Here is a 21710-nt window from a genome sequence, read left to right on the forward strand (position 1 = left end):
CTTTGGGGTGGTCATACTACCGGTACTTCATTGCCCACCAGTTTATCCTGTAACTTTTCATACCACACAAATGTTTGGGGTTTTTTGTCCAGATTTTGTCGCATTATATACCCCCTCCAGGCAGTAGTAATGTGGATGCAAGAATAACAGAACGACTAACAAATCTGAATATATCCACCACTGAAACACTCTTATAGTGTCATAAAACACCCACAAATACAACATGAGTCTGGACATCTTAATACACACAGTCCAGCAGTCTGCTGAGAAACTTGGAAAGACTTTCTTAACTGAGAAACCAAAATGGCTTTCAGAATGATCCCTTACTAACTTTGGGTTCATGATGCTAAGGAACAGCTCAAGCTTGAATGAAACCTTATGTGTCTATGTTCTGGAACTCTCCTTTAATCAAGCTGCAAACAACCAGATTTGGTTGTGGTCAGATAGCAGTCCAACAAACTCATATGTTCTTCTAAACAGGCACCTGTAGCATTGCCAGGGGCCACCATCTTATCCACTTGACTGGTGCAGTCATATTCTCCTGAAGTTCTTGATTTCAGTAAGAGGATTGGGGACATGCTGGAAATGATCCATAGTTCTTTGAACAAGATGCCATTGTTTCCATATATGAGGCTTCCTCTGATGACATTTTGGAGCTCCACCAGTCTGCTTACGGTACTATTCACGCTTCTGCATACTATTCGCCAATCTGTATTTCTTTAGAAACAAGAATATTACTACTTTTGAGAAGAAGAAAGAAAGCCATTGCTAAAACTAATAAGTGATTGGCACATTTCCCCTAATTTATCTTCTCTAATTTATGCTCATCCACAAATTTACAAAATATAACCAATTGTTATATATGTGCCATACATACAAACACACACACAGAGAGAGAGAGAGAGAGAGAGAGAGAGAGAGAGAGAGAGAGAGAGAGAGAGAGAACACACAAGCCAGGCATAAGCAAACTTGGCCCTCCAGATGTTTTGGGACTACAACTCCCATCATCCCTAGGTAGCAGGACCAGTAGTCAGGGGTGATGGGAGTTGTAGTCCCAAAACATCTGGAGGGCTGAGTTTGCCTATGCCTGACATAAGCCAACACATACACAGACAGTCTATTTCTGGATCATAAAGTTATTATCTATGCAATATATGATCAGACATAAAGGCCACTTCCACACTGTACATTTAAAGTGCTATTATACCACTTAAACAGCCATGCCTTCCCTCAAAGAATCTTAGGGACTGTACTTTGTTCAGGGTCTCCCAATAACGCTCAGCACCCTTAACCAGTTACAGTTCCCAGGATTCTTTGGGAGAAGCCATGACTGTTGAAGTGGTAAAAGAGTGCTTTAAGTGTGGATATAGTGTGGATATGATCAAAGTCATTAGTGCAATATTTGAGCAGGTTAAACAAGCGGTTATTAACTCCACTATGTAGAACCAATGGCAATACAGTCATAATAATAATAATAATAATAATTTATTATTTATACCCCGCCCATCTGGCCGGGTTCCCCCAGCCACTCTGGGCGGCTTCCAACAAAACAGAAATTCTAAAATACAGAGATCCATCAAACATTAAAATTCAGAAATCCATCAAACATTAAAAGCTTCCCTAAACAGGGCTGCCTTGAGATGCCTTCTAAAGGTCTGGTAATTGTTGTTCTCTTTGACCTCTAGTGGGAGGGCATTCCACAGGGTGGGTGCCACTACCGAGAAGGCCCTCTGCCTGGTTCCCTGTAACTTGGCTTCTCGTAGTGAGGGAACCGCCAGAAGGCCCTCGGAGCTGGACCTCAGTGTCCGGGCAGAACGATGGGGGTGGAGACGCTCCTTCAGGTATACCGGACCGAGGCCGTTTAGGGCTTTAAAGGTCAACACCAACACTTTGAATTGTGCTCGGAAACGTACTGGGAGCCAATGTAGGTCTTTCAGGACCGGTGTTATGTGGTCTCGGCGGCCGCTCCCAGTCACCAGTCTAGCTGCCGCATTCTGGATTAGTTGTAGTTTCCGGGTCACCTTCAAAGGTAGCCCCACGTAGAGCGCATTGCAGTAGTCCAAGCGAGAGATAACTAGAGCATGCACCACTCTGGAGAGACAGTCAGTGGGCAGGTAGGGACTCAGCCTGCGTACCAGATGGAGCTGATAAACAGCTGTCTTGGACACAGAGTTGACCTGTGCCTCCATGGACAGCTGTGAGTCTAAGATGACTCCCAGGCTGCGCACCTGGTCTTTCAGGGGCACAGTTACCCCATTCAGGACCAGGGAGTCCTCCACACCCGCCCGCCTCCTGTCCCCCACAAACAGTACTTCTGTCTTGTCAGGATTCAATCTCAATCTGTTAGCCGCCATCCATCCTCCAACCGCCTCCAAGCACTCACACAGGACCTTCACCGCCTTCACTGGTTCTGATTTAAAAGAGAGGTAGAGCTGGGTATCATCAGCATACTGATGGACACCCAGCCCAAACCCCCTGATGATCTCTCCCAGCGGCTGCATATAGATGTTAAAAAGCATGGGGGAGAGGACAGAACCCTGAGGCACCCCACAAGTGAGAGCCCAGGGGTCCGAACACTCATCCCCCACCACCACTTTCTGAACACGGCCCAGGAGGAAGGAGCGGAACCACTGCATGACAGTGCCCCCAGCTCCCAAACCCTCTAGACGATCCAGAAGGATGTTATGGTCGATGGTGTCAAAAGCCGCTGAGAGATCCAGCAGAACAAGGAAACAGCTCTTACCTTTGTCCCTAGCCCGCCGGAGATCATCGACCAGTGCGACCAAGGCAGTTTCAGTCCCATGATGAGGCCTGAATCCTGACTGGAAGGGATCCAAATGGTCCGCTTCTTCCAGGCGTGCCTGAAGTTGTTCAGCAACCACTCGCTCAACCACCTTGCCCAAGAATGGAAGATTTGAGACTGGGCGATAGTTGGCCATATTGGCCGGATCTAAAGATGTCAATGGACATTGAATGGAATCCATTCCGGAAGTCCGTTTGACTTCCAAAATGTTCGGAATCTAAAGTGCAGCTTCTGATTGACTGCAGGAAGCTCCTGCAGCCAATCGTCAGCCGTGGAAGCCCTGTCAGGCATTCGGCTCTCCAAAAATAGTTCACAAACCAGAACACTAACTTCCGGGTTTGCGGCATTCAGGAGCCAAAACGTTCTAGAACTAAGCTATTTGAAAACCAAGGTGTGACTGTACTGTTGTTTTATACGCTGGCAATTATACAACAGTAAGGGAATCAGAATATTCACAGAATCTGCATTTAAGGTTGTACACAGCAAAGTTGTTCCATTGGCACAAGGATGCATGCCTGCACAACAGGTTTTCCTTTCCCTGCATCCTCACCTTCAAATTTTCTCCAGAAACTTGGAAGAAACACCAGAACAGATTAGGGGCGGAGGAGGCACATGAGGATAGGGAGTCCCATTGTGCTAATCAGATGTTATCACATGTTATTGCGCTAATCAGATAAGTTCCCTGGATATAATCTATGGGAGTGAAATATTACAGAGAGGTTCGTTCACTAAATGGCCTTTCTAGAAAATTCACGCTTTTAAAAATAAAGAGTACAGTTCTTCACTGCATGAGGTACTTACGCGTTACTGCAAGGGAAGTTGGATCAAGTGTCACGCTTGTGCAATCAGGTACATTCAGCCCACCTATTTCTTCCTTTTCATAAATATTTTGCCTTAAAATATTCATCACAATCCCTTCACTCATTCTAGACTTCATAAACTCTTCAGTCTTAGGCGGCAATGTGAACCATAAAATGTAGGATGCTGAGTTGTTTTCTTTACTGTAAGAAGGAAAGAAGCATTGTGGGAATGAGAAGCCATTGGGTTATACAGCTATTCTTCCCCCTACTTTAAATACACTTCATGAGGCATAGCTGCCAAGTTTTCCCTTTTCTCACGAGGAAGCCTATTCAGCATAAGGGAAAATCCCTTAAAAAAGGGATAACTTGGCAGCTATGCATGAGGTAATGTGATAAATGCACATTTGGGAGCAAAAAACAAAGAAAGCCTGGGGTGTTCTCCTCTGCATCAAAAAAATGTAAGCATCTGGCTGGGTGTCCCTAGCCACTCTGGGCAACTCCCAACAGAATATTAAAAACACGATAAAACATCAAACATTAAAAGCTTCGCTGAACAGGGTTGCCTTCAGGTGTCTTTTAAAAGTCAGATAGTTGTTTATTTCCTTGACATCTGATGGGAAGTGTGGGCGCCACCACCGAGAAGGCCCTCTGCCTGGTTCCCTGTAACCTCACTTCTCGCAGTAAAGGAACCACCAGAAGGCCCTCAGCGCTGGACCTCCGGCTGAATGATGGGGGTGGAGACGCTCCTTCAGGTATACTGGGATGAGGCCATTTCATATTGGAGTGGCTTTTTTAAAAAAGAAAACAACAACTCACCGGGAGTGTGTACCAACAACTTCTTAAAGCCCCCAAGCTATATTGTAGGGCTCCTGCATCCTTAATCATTGTGAAGAGGAATGAATGTAGCTTGCTGGGTGGACTGTTATTGCACTGGCCACCCTTAATACTTTAATAGCAACAGGTTAGGAATCACTGAGAAACGTCCAGGAATCACTGAGAAAAATGGCGTCCTGGCAGATTTTTGCTGAATCGGCAAGTTGGGCTAACAAAAAAATGGGGGGGGGGTTGTCCCAAAAAAAAGCTCAACAACTTCAACGAGAAAGTTAAAAAAAAAAAACCTCTGTCTGGATTTTCACTTTGGGGGAAATGGTAGCCCTACAACAGGTGGTGAGTGCTGAACGAAGTAGAGCCAAAACAGGGCCACCAAGAAACAAATTTTTTAAAAAGTGGACTGATCATTTAAAGAAATTTAATATGGACTGTGTTAAAATTTTCTCAACACACTCCACCCCCCATTCAGTTTCAGGTGTTCTAAATCACATAATTGAATCCTTGAAGCTGACTCTACTTTCCTACCTGAAGGAAACAACTTCAGCCGTGATGAAATACTGTCCAAGTGCAGGTGAATGACTGTATACACCTATAAGCTTGAGAGAGAAGACATTAATTACTGACACATATTCACTTATCTATCTATTTATTGCATTTATGTCTCTCTAAGAAGTTCTGTGTGGTGTACATGGTTGCATAGCTGCCAAGTTCTCCCCTTTTTTAAGGGAAATTCCTTTATGCTGAATAGGCTTCCTCGCGAGAAAAGGGAAAACTTGGCAGCTATGCATGGTTGTCATCCTCTTTGTTTATTCCCCACATCAACCTTGTAAAGTGGGTTAGGTTGGGAGGCAGTGACTGGCCCAAGGTAAACCACTGGGCTTCATGTGTTTTCATTTTACATTTTTATGTTGTGAACTGTCCTGTGATCTTTGGATGAAGGATGGTATGCAAATTTAACAAACAAACAAACAGACAAACAAAGGCTGAGTGGGGATATGAACCCAGGTCTCTCCCAGGTCCTAGACTAGGCATCCCCAAAGTTCGGCCATCCAGATGTTTTGGACTACAATTCCCATCTTTCCCAACCACTGGTCCTGTTAGCTAGGGATCATGGGAGTTGTAGGCCAAAACATCTGGAGGGCTGCAGTTTGGGGATGCCTGTCCTAGACCAACACACTAACCACTGAACCACACTGGTTCCTGATATTGCACATTGCACTCATATTGTTTAGCTATTCTCCATGACACTCCGCTATAAGAAGAAAGAATGCACGAGACCTTATGGCAGGGGTGTCAAACTCAAATTCATCGGGGGCCGCATCAGCAGTTTGGTCACCCTCAAAGGGCCGGTTGTGTCTGTAGGACTATGTGTCCACTCTTTATTATCGTAAATTATTGTCACTGCATTCTATTATTACTGTTTTTGTAATAATGTAAGCTCATTCCCGCCCCCACGCGGATCACATTCCTGCGTCGTGGCGCGTGTGTGGGAGGGGATCTAAACGAGGGAAATTTGAACAAAAGGTGGGGATCGACGGCTTCCGGGGGGGGGGGGGCTCAACTAAACCTTCGGCAGGAAGGAGAAAGCCACTGCTGGGATTAAAAACCTGCAGATGGAAAGAGGGCTTCCCTCTCCCGCCCTGCGCGCACCCAAACCCCGCTAGGCAGGATGCCACACGCTGCAACCCACCCCATGCTTTGGAGAGGGGCAGGAACATGCGGTGCAGCGCCAACTCCCTGCTTTGCTTTTGCATCCTCCCTCCTCAGCGCCAGAGTCCCTTCCCCTCGCGCTGAGGGAGGGCAGCGGATTTCCCGAGGAGGAAGGCGGTGGCAGCTGCAGCCCCAGCCCCAGCAGATGTGCATCTTCGCCTCAGATCTGCTCTTCCCCCCACCCGCGCTGTTGTCGTCTTCGCCGCCGCCTCTCCCTACCGGGACTGCAGGCAGAGGAGGCTTGAAAACCTCCCCCCCCCAATCCCCTCCCACCTACTCAAACCGCGAGGCGACTCCATCTGGAGCCCTACATCATGAGGGGCTGAGAGGAGGCGGCGGCAGAGCGGGAAGAGCAGGAACCCGTGCCGTCGTTGCCGCCTCCCTCCCAGCCGCCCCCCGGTGAGCAGCTCCGCCGGAACTGAGAAGCCAAAGGGCGGCTCGGGGGTGGGGGGCAGAGCAAAAGCCAGGCACCCTCCCGAGTGTCTATGAGGAGAACACAGGGGAAGAGGGAAGAGAAACCCGGCTCCATCAAGAGAGCGGCTGTTGCGCTTCGCCTACTTTCCCCTCAGGCTCACTCCGCGTCCCTTTCGCCCGCTCGCTCGCCCACCTCCCGGATGCAGCCAAGGAGAGGAAGGGAAGCGGCGGGTGGCGGCTCCCCAGTGCCGCCTCACTCGCTCTCGGAGACAACAGCAAAGCCCGCCAAAAAAAATAATCCAGCGCTGCTCCGCCCCGGCACCAACTTTGCCAGCGGCGCCTGTAGGGCTTTCCTACCTCCTCGGCGGGCTTCCTCCTCCTCCTCCTGCATCTCACTTCCCCATCTGGCCGCTGTGCCACCGCCTCCCTCAGCCTCATTCGAAATTGAAATTCCCTGGCCAAGGCCGTCAGCGCGGCTCCAGCGCCCCGGCCTCCGCCTGCAGCCCCGCCCCCGGTTTTGACCCTCGGCCAATCGCAGGCTCCAGAACTACTGTTAGCGGTTATTGTCAGCGGCGGCTACGCGGGCCACATGACGAGGTCTGGCGGGCCGGATTAGGCCCCCGGGCCTTGTGTTTGACACCCATGCCTTATGGGGTACAACACTTCAGAAATGTCAGCTACAGAGTTACAAATTATTTTAGATAAATAGTGAGTCTCCTTCTGACATTTTGCTTGCCAGGGCCGTCTCAAGCAGGTCGGGCACCCTGGCGCTGAGGCACGGAGATCGCTCCGGCGCCCCCGCCCTCGCAGCGCACAGCACGGCTTCCGTGCGGCTTTGCTGCGCAGCGCCCCCCCTGCCGGCCCGGCGCCCTGGTGCCCCACGCCACCGGAACTATACCTAGAGCCGGGCCTGTTGCTTGCCTCAATTACATCCTGCCTTCTTTCCTTGAAGGCAAAAGTACACCTTCCTATCACTTTGGTTTCCCAACTAGTTCCCAAGTAGCGACCCTTCCTGCTTTTCTAAGTGGGGAAATGTTATCTTAACATTCTGACTAGGTTACCCAAGGGATATGCCCTATATGCACAATGAAAATACCACCATCAGATGGACAAGGCTTCATGTAGCTTAGAAGTCCCTGGTGCAATTGCCACTGCATCCTATTATTCCCAGGGACATTCCTGGGAGGTGGGGGGGGGTGCAGCTGACCTGTTTGGGCAATGAGAAGAGTTATCTTCTTCCCCAAAGAATGCTCCTGGGAATGACAACACCAGAGGCGCTAACTTGCACCCAAGATTGAGGGGGCTCAGTGCACGGCGCGCTTGTGAGTTCATGTGTGCAACAAGCGTCATTGGGAGGAGGCTGAGTGTAGATCCCAGCATGACACAGCTTCAAGGGCTGGTGGATCCTCCTCTCTCGCACTCAGGAGCCAGCCACTGAAGCTGTGCTATGCTCATCTCAGCACTCTGCCTCCTCCATCCCCTGGACAACACATCGTGAGATAAGAATGATCTCATTGGAATATTCTATTCAAAATGGAGAGAGAGATATTGTTTGGCAACAATAAGGATGGATGGCTCACCATAGAGCCATTCTGAACAGATTTCATTTCCCCCAGAACTGGCTCCACGTTCCCTTGTTGACGGGTGGACAAATCCACCCATTTTTACAAAGAGGGAGGGAGGTGCTGGGGATTGGTCCAAGGGCTGCCTCCTTATTTCTTTAACCTTTTAAATATTTTGGTTTGTTTAGAGCAGCTTTGTGGCTGCAGTGTGTGTGTGTGTGTGTGTGTGTGTGTGTGTGTGTGTGTGTAAACAAACTTCCAAGAAATGACTGTACATCTTAATGTGCAGTCCCTACCTGGAAATTGTATGGGGTGGAGGAGATGACTCTCCCATCTTTCCCTCCTGGCAGTAGCTCACCAGGCTTTCAGACAGAGGGCAATTCTCTTCCCTTTTGCCTGGGATTGAACCTGGACTCTCCACATGCATGGCAGATGCTCTGTTACTGACCTATGGCCCATCTCCTCAGGATGAGGCTCTTGTGCCTTATAAGAACGGGACAGAAAATATGTTCATGTGTGAGATCATGTGATCATTTGAGTTAGAAAGGACCTTGAAGGTCATCCAGTCCATTATACTGCTTAATGCAGGATGAATTGGCAGAATAAATAAATACAGGAGGAGATGTAAAGGAAGTTCTGTTGCACCGCCAGAAACTGTTCAATTTGTGCAATGATGTCACTGGATACTACCATGGGACTTTAGCTGGAAAACTTACCCTCTTAGTAAGATTTTCAGAAATCAACTTAAGTGCAGATTCCGAGAGCTGCAGGTCAGAATTAGTACAGCGAATTTTTAATATCCCTGTGAAATTATGAAGACTGCTCTTTGCTATTGATTCAGGGTCCCAGTAGTCATCTTCATCTATGTAAACCGCTAGAATAATAATAATAAAAATATTTGTAGTAACTGTCAAAAGCTACCCAATATATATTTCATCATATAGTGCGTCTAAATAACAACAACAACAACAACAACAACAACAACAACACCTTTCTCTCAATGAGATGAAACCCATGTCTATATTTCAATTTCATTAAACCAAGAACAGTACTTTGGGCTGTTGCAAAATCATAGGGGATTAGAGTTGGAGGACATCTAGACTAACTTCCTGCTCAGTGCAGGAACCTTGCAAATACAGCCCATTCTATCCCATGTACACGTGGACAGCAGTGGGTGGGCAGAGAGTAGAATGATGGCTTTATGCACAGCCATTTACCTGCATTCAAGCACTGATGAGTGTATACAAACTGCACATGGAAAATTCAATTCACGTGATCAAGCCTCTTGAAAAAGAGGCATGGAAAAAATGTGAAGCAAATAAATAAAACCAGTGACCTTGTCTTTGAAAAGTTTTCTAATTATGTGTACAGTCTGTACACATTTAGGCTCTTTCACACTCTCCCCCTTATACATTTTTAATTGAATGTTCAGCAAATGTTCAATACACATGCTTGCATTTACTCCCAGGGCCAAATTCAAAGCAGAAGTAATGCTAGCATACCCAGACACTGGGTGGTGCCTCTCTTTCACAGCATACAAACACAGCTATCTCTTAGGACCTAACTAGACACAGTGCATAGGATGAATAGTATCATGTGCTCTGAAAAAATAAAGTGGCTGTGGTGAAAGTTCGGATTGGGATCACAGTGCTCAGGAGGGGAATTTAACACTTAGCCATTTTATGCAAACACACACGCTTTATGTGTAATAAACTTTCAGTGATGATCTATAACCCCCAAAGAAATAAAAGTTTGTTGAAAACTGAATAAGCCTGAAAGCCATTTTTAAACCAACTATAACATGTTAAATTTTGAATGTTCTGTTAGTTTTGCATCATAGTCAAAACAGCTTTGTGAGGAGGAATCCTAATTTTTCTTTCGTAGATGGAGAAAGGTGAGAGACATTGCCTAAGATCGCATGAGAAGTTCAAGGCAAAGGTGAGCCTTGATTCCAAGTCTTCAGATAAAAGTCTAACTGCAGGGGCAATGCTGGTTTTAAATTCTGTGCCATTTCTAATCCACAGGAGTACCCCTCCTTACACAGAACTGTCATAGAAACACTGTCTGATAAATGTTTATTTCTGACTGACGGTCGAATAAAATTGAATTGATTGATTGATTGAAAGACTGTCTGTATACACACTCTACATTTAAAGCACTCCCCCCCCAATAATCCTAAGAACTGTAGTTTGCGAAGGGTTCTGGAAATTGTAGCTTTGTGGGGATAAACTATAGTTCCCAGGATTCTTGGGTATGTGTGTCGTTAAAATGTATGGTGTGTACGCTGCCATAGAAGTCCCAATCTAGATGACTACATTAAGCTTTTCACAGGGAATTCAGATGCAATCCTATACCCACTTACTTGGAAGTAAGGCCCATTGAACTCAGTAGGACTTACTTCGGCGTAGACATCATATAAGGGCTGCCCTGTTAGTCACAAGTAACTTGAGATGGATTGACACCATGGTAGGGAGTAGCTCTCCCCACATATCTTTGATGTCATTTCATATTGGAAGAAGGGTACATACCTGAATAGAAAACTAAACTTAGAATAGTCACAAGAGTCAACACCAGAAAAGCAGAAGTTAAAATCATCCACAGCTTGCATTTCCAAAAAACAGTTTTAGAACATGGCTTGAAGTAGGCTGATGTCTGTCACACAAAAAAAGAGTAAAAGGGAGGGAACATGTTAATAAGTTATGTGAAAGATTGAAAGCAATATCTAATTGAATTATTCCAACACAAATGTATGAGATTTGACATTGTAGATCAAGGTAACCAATGCCTCTAGATGTTGTTGAACTAGGACTTCTGGTTGATCGCGCGGCTATCTCATGCAGAGGACCCTTTGGCTGAAGGGACCTCAGTGCATCAAAGGCAGGGAGAATGCACTACAGTGCAGCGGCCTCCCAGGAGTACCAAAAATTGAGCATTTGCGGGGCATGGGATCTGGCAGACGCCAAAAAGCAAGCTCCCCCCTCCCCAGTAAGCTCAGTTTCTGAGCTCTGAGAGCAAGGGGGTCGGAGTCGCGGTGCATCGGATGCAAGGCTTCCTTTGATGGCACAAAGCTGCGGGCCTGAGAGGCTTTTAGCAATCAATTCTTCCAAAGTTATTGCTAAATTAAGGACTGTACCATGAGTATTTGATTTATTAGATAAAATTGGGGAAATTAGGTCACGGGAAAGGGATTCAAAAAAAGGAAGTCGATCCCTTACCACTGAGTAATTTGGAAAGCAGTTACATTTCCCTGAAGCCGGGGAAATATTCTGTGACATCTAAACTTCCAAAGATTGAACTTAAACTCCCCCCCCCCAGAAGCAGGGTAAGGGGGGAGTGTTATTTATCCAAAGTTCTTATATATGAACTGAGAAAAGCCACTTTTCATTCTGGAAGCGGCACCCCGTCGACACAGCAAGACACCATTATGACATCATCAGTAAGGAATTTGCTTTGTATCTGGAGGCTTTGAACTTATTGCGGTAGAAGAGAAATAAATTTGACTGTAACATCAGGAATTGCAATTTACTTTCTTTTGGAATGGTCTGAGGAACTTAAGTAACTGAACTTAGAATAATATTTCGGTTGTAACTTTCAATTTTCAAGTCCAGAGGTACAGACTGCACCATTTTGTTTTTCAAACTCTGCTGTATCCTTGAAGACGGAGAAATGCCAACAGACAAAACAACATCTGGTTTTCAAGAGACAGTTTTGATGTTGCTGTCGGAAATTAAAAGCAAGGTGAAAGTGAATGGATTTCAGATTAAAAAGATGAAGCAATTTATTAAGAATGAGACAAAACAAGAGGAAATCCCTGAAAAGAGGGGAAAGGAGAAAAAACTGAGGACTTATTGGTTGGTGAAAAACTGAAAACCCATAAAGAAGGAAAAGGCCGAGATTTGGGAAAAAGTCAGCAAGAAGCACTAAGGAACATCACATTCACACAAAAGAGAGAGCAAGAATTATTTCTGGGATAGAGATTAGAGAGGAAAGCTGAAAATGTCAGGGTTAGACGTTGGCCATCTAAAGACTTGGTGATATTTGGGGGGCAGCAGGGGGAGAAGAAGGAATTTTGGTTTTTAAACATTTCAGAATGGAAGTGGGGTGAATAGAAAAAGTTGTTGTTTTGTGACAGGTAAACCCAGAATGAAACTGGACTGATTTATGGAACTTGCTGAATTGATTGGGAGATTCCGTGACCAGAAAGAAGAGATGGTGGGAGAAGATTGGAAATGGTTAAAAAATTAGTTGAAAATATTTAAATTTATGGGTATTGTTGGAAGTGGTTTTAGGCTGTAGGGAGTGAAGTATAAGGTAAAATTTGTTTGAAATTAGTTAAAGGTTAGCGTCAAAAGGATAGGAAATTATAATGAAGGTTAGATCATTAAAAATGGCTAAAGTTATGGTGTAAGGTTAGATTATTGAAAATGGCTAAAGTTATTATGTATGAAAATTGCTAAATTGCTAGATAAAAATGAAAATCAGAAAGGGGGTGATTTGAGATAGTAAAATATGTGATTAGAAGTAGCTATATGTTTTGTTTGTTTTTATAATGCTTTTGTTAAGTTTTTTTGTTTTGTTTTAATATGTATTGGTATTCTGTGTTTATTATAAAATGAATAAAAAATATGGAAAAATAAATAGATGTTGAACTACGGCTTCCATGATCCCTGGCCATTGCTCATGCTGGATGGGACTGACAAGAGTTGGAGTCCAACAACATCTCAAGAGCATCATTCTTCCTACCCCAAGTCTATAACAATATTGGAAACCCCCAAAGGAGATGTTGGAGCTTGGAACTCAACAAGTAGAAGCTGTCGTACTAAGTTCCTAGCTTGAAGAGCTAACTGTTACACCTTTAGTAAACATCTGTGTTTGCTAAGCCGGATGTTTGCTATCACGTGCATACTTGCTTAAACCAGCACCACCTTTGTTGAAAATAAAGAGCAATAGGGTTACAACAGTTTCAGGTGTGAATAGCTGTAGCCTTTAAATCCATGTTCTTGAACCATAAATATGATAAATTAAAATAAAAAATCCTTCCAGTAGCACCTTAGAGACCAACCAGGTATCTGAAGAAGTGTGCATGCACATGAAAGCCCATACCTATGACAAACTTGGTTGGTCTCTAAGGTGCTACTGGAAGGATTTTTTATTTTTATTTTGACTGCGTCAGACCAACACGGCTACCTACCTGTAACCCATAAATATGATAGTGAGCACATCACAATACAAAAAAATGTGCATGACTAACTAGGAATAAAATCACATGCAGATTTAAATATTTTATTTTAACAACTGAGACTTGCAATAAAATGTTGCAGTGTTGTCCTGAGTACATTGTACTGTTCATCCACTGTATTGTTTGCTCCTCCACAATACTCCATCCCATCCCTCCTCTCACAAGATTCCCACCTTCCCAACGTGTTAGGTCCCCTACCACCACCAAGATTTGTTTGTACTTCAGCAAGCCTTGGGGATCACCTCAACCTGCTGGTAGCAATATCTTGTTTGGGTGTTATGCTATTGTTTGTTCTATAAGAAGCAACTGAGATTGTTGTTAGGCTATTGGATTTTATTTTATGAACTTGTAAAAGTATATATCTTTTATTTATGTGCAGATTCCCCCGCCCCACTCTAAGAACTGTTAATGACTGGGGGAGAGTGATAACCCTTTTAAGGCAGCAACCTTAGAGACATTTACCTGCCCCATTGAACTTGATGGCTCTTGCTTCTGAGCAGACATACATGGGGCTTAATTGTAAAATAATCAGAACCCACATTAGTTTTACTAGATGAAAGCTATGTATACATAACATACATAAATGTAAGGCTTTTGATCATGAAAAGTTAAAAAAAATGATAATGGCAACATGATTGTTGTAAGAACACAGTCGATTGTGACAGAATCATTTAAGGTTCTAGTCCAGGAAAGCAGATGTAGAGTACTGCAAACTGCAAACTCAAAGAGCTAAAATCTACTGATTGTTTGTAAAGAAATGGGAAATGGATGCAACTGAATCAAAGGTCTTCAGGAAGGCAGGAATTCACCAAAGCTAGATTGTGACACGCGTGCCAACTTTGTGGATTGGGGAACAGAGTTTTGCAGTACAGTGCAAAAGCCCAATGAACATTAGAGAGTAAAATGAACCAGATGTTTGTCAGATCATGGGTATGCCAGCTTTTCATGTTGTACAAGATCACATCCTTGCTTAGGCCCAGAAAGCAAGTGATCAAAAACACACTGATTTCATGGAGATCTGGTTGATACCACTAATCTAATATTGTTGATCATTTGAATTGTGGGAGTTGTAGTCCAAAACATCTGGTTGGGAGAGGGTTGCTGTAAAGCTATTGGCTGTTAAGAAGCCACTATAGATGGGGCCAGAGTGACTTACTTAAGGCTGCCTACAACTCACCATTAAAAGAGAGATAAATCTAGAGAACCCAAATTCACATATTTGCCCATCCTATGCATATTGCAGATGGCAGAGATGGGGGCTAAGAGCAAGTGGCTTGCCTAAGGCTCCCAAAACAGGTAATGGAGAGAGAAAGATTCATTTTGACTTGAACATGCCTTTTGAAATGTCTGTGTTCAGATTACTAGCTCTATTAGCAAACCAAAACAGCTGGTATTCTGCTAGCCAGGCTAATACTTGAGCTCCAGAATAAACTACAAATTAGATACCTATTGGTATAGATCTTAATGTGAACCTACCTAATTTGCATGCCTCAAAACCATATGCAAAGCAAAATGCACTATCCCTCAGAATCCACCCTTCTCTGAATTTTGTGACACGGTTCTCCAATGAAAAAAAGGAATATACACAAAGGCATACACTAGTGGAAAGTGTGCATAAAACAACATGCAAAAAATGCATTATATTTTGGGAAACTGCTTGCCAAAATGTGTACTTTAGATAAAATTGAATGCATGAATGTGTATATTAAGAGAACACACACGGAAATGCTGGTGAATTTCCATGACAACTTTTTTAAAAGTTGCAAACTGATGTGGAAATGTGGCAAGATTAAGATTAGAAAAATGAGGAAGTGAGAGAAACTGAAGCTGGCTGATTCATGCATCGCTACACTCCTGAAACTGATATGTTGGTATACTGAGAAACAGATGTTGTATCTGTTAAATGAGGGGTGTTTTACACTGAATTTCCCAATTTTTCTGTGTGATACACACACACACACACACACACACACATCTATCTATCTATCTATCTAATCTATCTATATCTATCTTTAAAACTGTTAAAGTCAAAGCTTGTCCCAAGAGAATTCTTTATTATTCTGAAACAATGCAGGTCAATTGTAATAACACACTTTAACCAAACAGAGAATAATTCAGTGGCCTACCTCATTATGGGCTTCAGGGTTAAGAGGCTCATGTTCCCGTTCTTCATTACTTAATGTTGTTAAATCAATGGTCTCATGGCCATTCATTGCTTCCAATTCCCAGTGAAGAACTTTTCAACACAGGACACGTGAGCAGGAAAAACTAACTTCCGCTTCATTTTCAGCCCTGGGTATGTTTCTGATGATAACACGCCAAAACTGAAAAGTTTCTATTTTTCCCATGTTCCATATCCTGTGCCCCTGAAACAGGACGATAGACTGGAATGCTTCAAAACAAAAACAAAAAATAGATTTCAAGTGAGCTCTTGGAAAAATCAGTACGTAAAAGTTGAGAAGTCCCAGTTTTATCGGCGTTCGGGAAATGCAAATTCTCGTTCGAGAGTTGCGCAAATAAAGGCTGGATTTTCCAGTTTGGTAAGCCTGCCTTCTGCAGACACAAGCAGGTAATATAACCTGAGGCAGCCCAGCCCTTGCTGGAGTGACAAATAAAAGCTCATGCTTGTACAAGAATGAAATTAGATCCTTAGACAGGGATGGCCTTAATAGATATCAAAGAATGCTAGCACAAAAAACTGTGATTGTAGGTGAGAGCTGGAAAAATTCAAATTATATACAAAGCTTCTTTTGTCTGACAGTAGCTAATTGCTAGACTAATAACTACATACATCTAGATAAGAGTCTGCCTAAAGGACCCCTGGAGAACCCTGGCATTTTCATAGAACATTTGATCATTAATTCCTTGAAATAATTTTGTAAATATAGACTTGGACCTACTAAGCCAACTGGGAAAGAATGAAATATAATATTAAGGCTGAACTCCTATGCCCACTTATTTGAGAGTAAGTCACATCAAACATGATGGTGCTTACCTCTCAATAAACAAATGCAGAATTGTAACGTTAGAGTCCTGTTGCAAAGGTTAATGGTACAATATTCTGCATGTCTACTTAGAAGTAAGCCCCATTGACTTCAGTGGGATTTATTCCCTGCTCCTGCCAACCTAGCAGTTCGAAAGCAAGTCAAAGTGCAAGTAGATAAATAGGTACCATTCCGGCAGGAAGGTAAACGGCATTTCCGTGTGCTGCTCTGGTTCGCCAGAAGCGGCTTAGTCATGTTGGCCACATGACCTGGAAGCTGTACGCCGGCTCCCTCGGCCAATAAAGTGAGATGAGCGCCGCAACCCCAGAGTCGTCCGCGACTAGACCTAATGGTCAGGGGTACCTTTACCTTTACCTTTACCTTTACCTTTATGTGAGTTTATTATTGCAACTTTAGAGTCTGTTTATTACTCTTGAGATATCACACTTGGTTTCCATGGCTGTAAAGGCATGTCATCTGAGACTATAGTTATACATCTTCAACTTCACAGTGACTAGTTGACGCTAAAGCAGGCATCCCCAAACTTTGGCCCTCCAGATGTTTTGGACTACAATTCCCATCTTCCCCAACCACTGGTCCTGTTAGCTAGGGATCATGGGAGGCCAAAACATCTGGAGGGCCACAGTTTGGGGATGCCTGAGCTAAAGCATGTCTACCCAGCAGTAAATGCCATTGAGCTCAATATTAAATGTATGTTTGAATTTAAAGTGCCCTGCCCTGCGAGTGAGGTTATCAGGGGAGAAGCCTCTGTTTCAAGCAGTCCTCTAGCCAAAGTTCTGTCCAGCCCAATCCAGTTTTAAAGATATGAAGAAACAGACGATGACTTGAAATTATCCAGCAGTCAGTTTTGGACACCACCGAAGCCATGTGGGTCACCTGTTCTTTGTCTTCAATACTATAGTGAGACACGTTTCTGTTTAAATTGTAGGAATTATTTCTTAATTTGCATCTTCCCAGACATATAAATTAGCACACACTAATACAAACCTCTTCTCCTCTCTTCTAATAATGCATTTATTCCTCCTTTTTCTTTTCTTTTCGATAAATCTTACATGGCCAGTCTACCAGCCAGGGAACAAGGGTGTATGAAGAATTCTAAATACAAATGGGTGCTGTTGCACACAGGACTCCACCCCATGGTTCCTACAACCAAAATACAGACATGTAGCCCTGTTACCGATAGATACATTATTTCAGAGCAGCAGACCAGGAGTAAGCATGGACAACAAGCTTTTGTCTTCTTAGAATCATAGAGTTGGAAGAGACCACAAGGGCCATCCAGTCCAACCCCCTGCCAAGCAGGAAACACCATCAAAGCATTCCTGACAGATGGCTGTCAAGCCTCTGCTTAAAGACCTCCAAAGAAGGAGAGTCCACCACACTCCTTGGCAGCAAGTTCCACTGCCGAACAGCTCTTACTGTCAGGAAGTTCTTCCTAATGTTTAGGTGGAATCTTCTTTCTTGTAGCTTGAATCCATTGCTCCGTATCCGCTTCTCTGGAGCAGCAGAAAACAACCTTTCACCCTCTTCTTAGAGGGTGGCACATGTTATGATATTTCCAGGGAGACCAGAGCAACTGACTTGCCCTCCCAGTTAGCTCTTTCACCACCGGACGATAACTGCCAGTTGAGTTCCTTTCCCAGGAGTAGCAAAAATCAAGGGCCTAGTCTTCAGTAAGCTAGGCTCACCTTCAGATTTCTTATCACAGCAGAAGTGGCACTACAGAGGCTGGCATGAAAAATTTATCAAACATTTATTTAACAAACAGCTGGACAAAAGATGAACACATACAATCTCTTCATGTCCTAAAGCAAAAGAAAGAGAACTAACTTCTCCATAGAAGTTACCAGAAGCACACAGACAGATTTACCTCAGACAGGGTAACTGACACCAACTGACACAGGTCACGTGGAATGCAAAATTACAACAACACAATGGGTCAGTGTGTCTGCCTATTAACCGGACATTTGGTGGTTTGAGTCCACCCAGGGACAGCTGAGGGAAGGATTCCTGCATTGCAGGGGGTTGGACTAGATGTCCCTGAGGATCCCTTCCAACTCCACAATTCTATGATTCCCTCACCCTCATTACTGCAATGGTTTGAAAATCCTGCCCCATGCAGAGTTGCATCAGGGTAAAGGTGGTTTGCAATAGGAAGTCATCCTTCTGGCCAAGAGAAATGCAATTTTTGTGGTCAGTCTACCTTTTTCTTTTTTGTCAAGAGTTGGGGTGCACTGTTGCACTGATTATATAACAATTATGTTATGTATAATCACAATAGTGCAATCACAACTATGTATGTGATTGCACTATACCCTTCCTGTTATCTTGATTGTTTCAGGTGGTCTTTTCCAGGGGTCCTGTGAGAATGAATATGATCACCGCTCACTTGGATCACTGGTGAATTTGCAACCATCTTTCTGAGAAACATTAGACATCCCATGGCAGGTGTAGTATTGACCTAAGTGCGTTTTTTCTCACCATGCACATGGTGGACCATCCCAAAATGAACACTGATGTTAACCAGTCCTTTCATGCAATGGATATGAGTCACTTTTTGCTCAACTCATCTTTTATTGCAATCCCAAATGAGCACATTTAATTTACGCAACTCATAGTAAATAGTTTCCTGTTCCCACAGAAGCCCCAGTTTGAAAATGACAACACTACTCTTTAAAACTTCCAAAGCTGAATAGGAAACATGGAATTTAATTTCTGTCAGAGCCATTTAAAAGAAACCCAGTAAGAAATGTCATATACAACAGGTTTCTGTTTTGTTTTTGATTTTTACCAAAATTAGTTTTAATTTCAATTCCTCCAAAGGGCTTAAAGTTTTACAGTTTTAAAAGCCCTGCAGAGATCTTTGGGGACACACCTGTAGTTTCAAAACAACAACAACAACAACAACAAAGTGCCTGTGGAGCAAATGCAGACTTTGGAATTTGAAAGAGCTGGATAACATTTTACTCATTGCATAATTTATTTCTTTTAGATTCCTGACTGATGCTATTCTCTGAGGTTGAGACTCAGAAGGAATGAAACATGGTGTGTATGGAAAACAAATAGAACTATGACAGTTACTGTTGATGCGGAAGTTCACGTATTTCAGAATGGATTGAACTAACACACACACACACACACACACACACACACACACACACACACACACACTACAAAAAGGCATTGTATTGGGGAAATATGCTTTGTAGAAATGTGTATGTTAGCTAAAAATGCATACAGTTTAAGCTGTAGTCCTATACACACTTATCCAAGAGGATGTTCCATTGAACTCAGTGGGATTTACTTCTCAGTAAATGCAAGTAGGATTGCATTGTTGGTCCTTTTTTGCATAATACACTTAAGTCACTTTTCTGCAACCTTGGCTTTCATCTAAACAGGAAAAGTCTCGCATCTCTTCCCAGAAGATTCTCAGGCTTTGTCAGACAAATTCTTTTTTATTTTTAAAAATATCCTTGTGTTTTGTCAATTTTCCTTTTTGCTTAACTTGACCTATTTTGTTTAATTCAATATAGAACAGCTTTGATACCCTAGGTAGTATTACATCTGCATGTACACTCACACAGTGTTGTAGCCAAAGTCAGTGATACTCAGTGGGCCCACTGAAAGAAACAGGAATTTCAATGAACCGATTCTGAATAGAACTTAGTTGGATACAACCCACCTACACAATATTGTGTGTTGTATACTTGGGTAATTAACCTGAGTCATGGAAGGTGCTTTCCATGTGAAAATACCACTGTATCAGAATCTAGATTTGTCATCACATTTATTTGAGTATACATGTAAAGGAAGAATCTAAATGCATACCTTAAGTTTATGCAGTCCAGCAGCCCGAAATTCTGAATTCACTTTGAAGCTGCAGTCTTTTAATGTGTGCCTGGAACCCATAATCTTTCCAATGGAATTTTCTCTTGTTTTCTTTTAGTGTTCAGTCCCTTCCACTCTCCATTGGCTCTTTCTTAACCAGACAGGGGGGAAATGTGGGAATATTCTCTGTTATCGCTCAGGAGGTGAAACTGCAGATGAATCATTAACTGTGCTAGTGTGTTGCTTCACTTTTCCACTCATTGACGGTTCTTTAGCTTCAGTATAACTTTGTATATCGCTCACCTGTTATTTGTTGATCTGTTTATTGCTATGTTACGGCTCTACATTTTTCATACTCACCACTTCCTGAGCAAGAGGAAGTTGCAGTGGCAGGTGTTTACAAGGTTAATGTTGACAAGTCGTGTAGTGCTCCCATAATGCTTGATGTTGGTTATTTTATTTTATTTTATTTTAACAAGTTAGAGGAACAAGCAGATACTTCGGCAGATACTAACAAGGTCAGGTAACCCTTGACCTGCCGAAAGCTAGAACTTATGTGAGTCCAACATTATATGGAAGAGCACAGATTAGCCATACTTATTGTATAAGCCCTTTGAATTCCCTAAAGTTACTTCCATCTAAAAAAAAAAAATCAGACTGTTTCACTTTCAGTAGCCCCATCACCAACTGAAAAGCTGTTTTTTCCAACACCAACCTTGGAAGATAGGTAGGGCATGCATTCATTTGGAAACATTGACTGTCCAACTGTTTAGAGGTGCTTTTGAAATCACAGCTGTCCATGGGGGTTCCAGTGGCCACCATGGTGAAGAGCACCTACCCCCATCTTCAGCTGGTGTGTCAACTGTGTCATTTCCCAGTCAGGAATAATGTAGTCACTGTGGCACATGTCTTGGTGTCCTTATGTTTAGTCTGTTGCAATGTGTTCTATGTGGGGCTTCCCTTTAGCCTGGGGCAGACTGTGGCTGGTGCAGATTAATGCCCCCTGGGTGGTGCTTTTTAACTGAGTGCATGCCACACACCATTGCTGAAGGATCTCTATTGGCTGCCTATTAAAACCAAACCACTTTAAAAATCCTGTTACTTGTATCTAAAGCCACTTTGCAACAGGGTTACCCAAAAGACCAGCAATGACATTTAGATCAACAAATGAAACCCGATTATATTTGCATGACCTAATGATTTTTGGCTTATGGTAACATGGTAGTGGGCTTTTTCACACAGTGAAATCCACAGTGTTGTGGATTTCTCTTCCTGCTGAAATATTACCAGTCCACTGACTCTCAAAGTCACACCTGCTTAAGCAAATATTCCCCTGATCTCCAAAATAAAACCTCCTCTTTTGGTTGTTCTTTTAACTAGTGTAACTGTTACACTGTTTTAAGTGGCTTGTTTGCTGCACTTTTTAATTAATGGATGTTTTGATGAAGCTGTTTTATTATGTTTTTTAATCTTGACTAGCTGTATTTATACTCATTATTTTGCTGTTTGTAAATGCCA

General features: G+C 43.2%; 1 protein-coding gene across 4 annotated transcripts; it reads right to left on the minus strand.

Annotated features, from left to right (window-relative positions):
- Window positions 1–385: 385 nt before the first annotated feature.
- On the minus strand, window positions 386–20422 carry C4H3orf52 (chromosome 4 C3orf52 homolog). 4 transcript variants are annotated; one of them, XR_015949638.1, is made up of 7 exons: window positions 20193–20422; window positions 15486–15751; window positions 10649–10772; window positions 8837–8994; window positions 4960–5023; window positions 3605–3804; window positions 386–717 (listed from the first exon to the last, which is right to left on the minus strand). XR_015949638.1 is itself a non-coding variant. In XM_035114773.3 (7 exons), the coding sequence occupies exons 2-7, from the start codon at window positions 15570–15572 to the stop codon at window positions 698–700; spliced, it is 660 nt and encodes a 219-aa protein (XP_034970664.1). In that variant the 5' UTR covers window positions 15573–15751; window positions 20193–20410; the 3' UTR covers window positions 386–697. The 4 variants fall into 4 exon arrangements, 3 of the variants coding, with proteins under 3 accessions (XP_034970664.1, XP_088524178.1, XP_088524179.1); XM_035114773.3 differs by having other exon boundaries at window positions 4960–5030; window positions 20193–20410; XM_088668052.1 differs by lacking the exon at window positions 386–717 and adding an exon at window positions 2307–3496 and having other exon boundaries at window positions 4960–5030; window positions 20193–20421.
- Window positions 20423–21710: the final 1288 nt, after the last annotated feature.

The sequence above is a fragment of the Zootoca vivipara genome, chromosome 4 (genome assembly GCF_965207765.1).
Source record: "Zootoca vivipara chromosome 4, rZooViv2.hap1.1, whole genome shotgun sequence".
NCBI lineage: Eukaryota > Metazoa > Chordata > Lepidosauria > Squamata > Lacertidae > Zootoca > Zootoca vivipara.